The sequence below is a fragment of the Palaemon carinicauda genome, chromosome 40 (genome assembly GCF_036898095.1).
Source record: "Palaemon carinicauda isolate YSFRI2023 chromosome 40, ASM3689809v2, whole genome shotgun sequence".
Lineage (NCBI taxonomy): Eukaryota > Metazoa > Arthropoda > Malacostraca > Decapoda > Palaemonidae > Palaemon > Palaemon carinicauda.
Window position 1 is genome coordinate 14,283,962 of NC_090764.1, and position 3,009 is coordinate 14,286,970.

The 3,009-nt window shown below is 37.5% G+C and overlaps 1 protein-coding gene across 1 annotated transcript; it reads right to left on the reverse strand.

Moving 5' to 3' along the window:
* Positions 1-227: 227 nt before the first annotated feature.
* LOC137631706 (uncharacterized) lies at positions 228-842 on the reverse strand. The gene has a single exon (XM_068363584.1). It carries the CDS (start codon positions 840-842, stop codon positions 228-230), a length of 615 nt encoding a protein of 204 aa, XP_068219685.1.
* Between the last annotated feature and the right edge of the window lie 2,167 nt (positions 843-3,009).

The following is a 3,009-nucleotide window of genomic DNA, read 5'->3' on the forward strand; positions in this document are numbered from 1 at the left end:
CCTTTTTGCCATGGGAGGCATTGAAGTAGTGGTCCACCATTTAAGAGATCCTGTGGATCTGAAGACTGTGGACCTGATTGTACAGGGGAAGTTAGTTCCCATATTGGGTCTGCCAAAGCCGGTTTTTTTGAAATTGTGGACCTGATTGTACAGGGGAAGTTAGTTCCCATATTGGGTCTGCCAAAGCCGGTTTTTTTGAAATTGTGGACCTGATTGTACAGGGGAAGTTAGTTCCCATATTGCGTCTGCCAAAGCCGTTTTTTTGCCTCTCGCGGTAGCCCGGAAGAATAAAAAATTGCAGGTGGGTAGCCATAAGGCTTATACTGGAAATGTTCTTGCTGATGCTGAGTTGAGGATTCATTGGTTGATAGCACACACAGTCTCTGGAATAGGAGTTGTGGATCAGTCTCAACTGCTTCATCTTTGCTGAGCGAAATTTTTGACCCAGGTAAAATTGCCTGATCCTTTTTCTTTTTTAAAGTGTACTCGTGGACATTTTCTCCAACCACTGAAGCTGTGATTGCCTCTCCTATGGAGTTTGCCCTGTCCTCATTCACCTTTTTGTCTCCAGTTACTCCACCTGAAATGAATTGAATGGACAGATCTTCCGTGAATGGGTCATATGTCTGGAGAAGCGCAAGGAGCTTCCATGTATCCCCCACATCTCGCTCTTTTCTTGCTGAAGTAGCCTCCTGGTGCTGGTCACTAGTGCCATAATGAATGCCTGCTAGTTCTTGTATTGTAAACTTGATTTCAGCGCACGCTGGCAGTGATAGCGTCCAAACCAATCGTTGAATTTCGTCCAAGCCTCTGCCATGAGTAACACCTCCAGACGTCTTCATGCTTCTCATTAGCACCTGCTCAATAGCCAGATCTGTATTTGGTAGTTTGGTATTTTATATATATATATATATAATATATATGTATATATTATATATTAGAAGGGGCCAGCGTTCGATCCCAAGTATGAGGTATAAATTTATTTCTATTTAAACACGATGTTGTGTTGATATTTATCCATATATATATATATATATATATATATATATATATATATATATATATATATATATATATATATATATATATAGTATACGATACCCCTAGCGGACAAGTCACATACCAAACCGCCGACATCGATTTTTCACGACACATTTTCTACGAATTTTCTCGACACCGTTGACCCCTTTCCGCAAGGTTAATTTTGGTAAACTTCTTTTTATCCGAGACAAGGTTATGCATGCCCAATATCCAAGTTAAAAACCTTTGTTAGCAATTTGTTTGAAGATCAGCCAAAAATTCAGCTAGATTGACTGTACGATTATATCATCTTGCTTTTACAACAATGGTTTTAGCTTAACTATAATAATAATAATAATAATAATAATAATAATAATAATAATATTAATAATAATAATAATAATAATAATAATAAATAAATATGACGATACTATCAGATTCGTATATTAAATGGTGAATTAATAATTGGATGCCCCATACTGAAAACTTAAACTCCATCGGCTATATAATACCCTAAATTAAAAAACAATTTTAATAGAAATCAATAAACCTAACTACATTCATTTTAGCATTTGCGTCTTTTCTTTCCACACAAGCTTTCACTTGCACTGTGCTGGCTCCCTTCCTTTCCAATAACTCATTGCAGGTTTCTATTCAGCACTTTCTATGCTTCCTTTCCTCTTCCTCGCAAAAAAAAAAAAAAAAAAAAAAAAAAACAACACCACCACCACCAATCGTGTACCAATCCATCATCATCCATTCTTCCTACACACGCATATGTTCTCATGCCAATCTAAAAGATCCTTTAATCGATGCTAGCTATTTTAATACTCACAAATATGAACATACTGTTGCATATTTCGCTACTTTTATCATATAACAAATAATTTATCTCCTCCACGGGATGTGGTGGCCTATTGTAAACGTTCCTGCCTGGCGATCTGCCAGACGGGGTTTAATTCCAGCTGAACTCAATAGTTTCTTGTAGTCTGCAACCTCACCACCCTTGTGAGCTAAGGATGGGGCTTTTGGGGGGAGCCTACAGGTCTAACATGCTGAGTCATCACCAGCAATTGCCTGGCCCTTTCTGGTCCTAACTTTGGTGGAAAGGGGGCTAGATAGCTTGTAATCATTATTATTATTGTTATTATTTTTATTATAATTATTACTATTATTATTATAAGTATTATTATTATAATTATTACTAATATTATTATTATTGTTATTCATTATCATTATTACAAGCTAAGCTATATTGCTAATTGGAAAAGCATGCTGATATAAGCCCCAGGGCTCCAACAGGGAAAAATAGCCATGTGAGCTGCTTACCATAGCTAAAGAGTCTCTTCTACCCTTACCTAGAGGAAAGTAGCCACAGAACAATACAGTGAAGTAGTTAACCCCTTGAGTGAAGAAGAATTACTTGGTAATCTCAGTGTTGTCAGGTGTGTGAGAGAAAAGAATGTGGAAAGAATAGGCTAGACTATTCGGTGTATGTGTAGACACAGACAAAATTAGCCATAACCAGAGAGAGGGATTCAATGTAGTACTGTCCAGGCAGTCAAAAAACCAATAACTCTCTTGCGGTAGTAACTCGGTGGCTTGGCTGGTGTCCTGGCCAACCTACTATGTATATAAATTATATTCTGGGCTAGGACATTGACCTGCTAGCTGGGGCATTTTGACAGTCCCTGTCTCTGCCATTTAAACTTTATACTTTCATTTGTAATCAGCATGCTAACTCAATAATCCCTTCACATATTCCAGAATTAGCTTCAATTGAAACTCAAAAGTTTCATCCTCATTTCTTATTTTTTTGGGTCCTCCTCTTCTGCTAATCGCCTCCCATCCTACATCACCTAATATAACCAGTGTATGCTTACACCCACTGCCATATTCATCGTTTAATTACCGAGCCATTAATGAAGCTCCTGTGAAGTAAACAAATTCCCCAATATTATTCAATTCCTACAGCAACTTGAAAGGCTA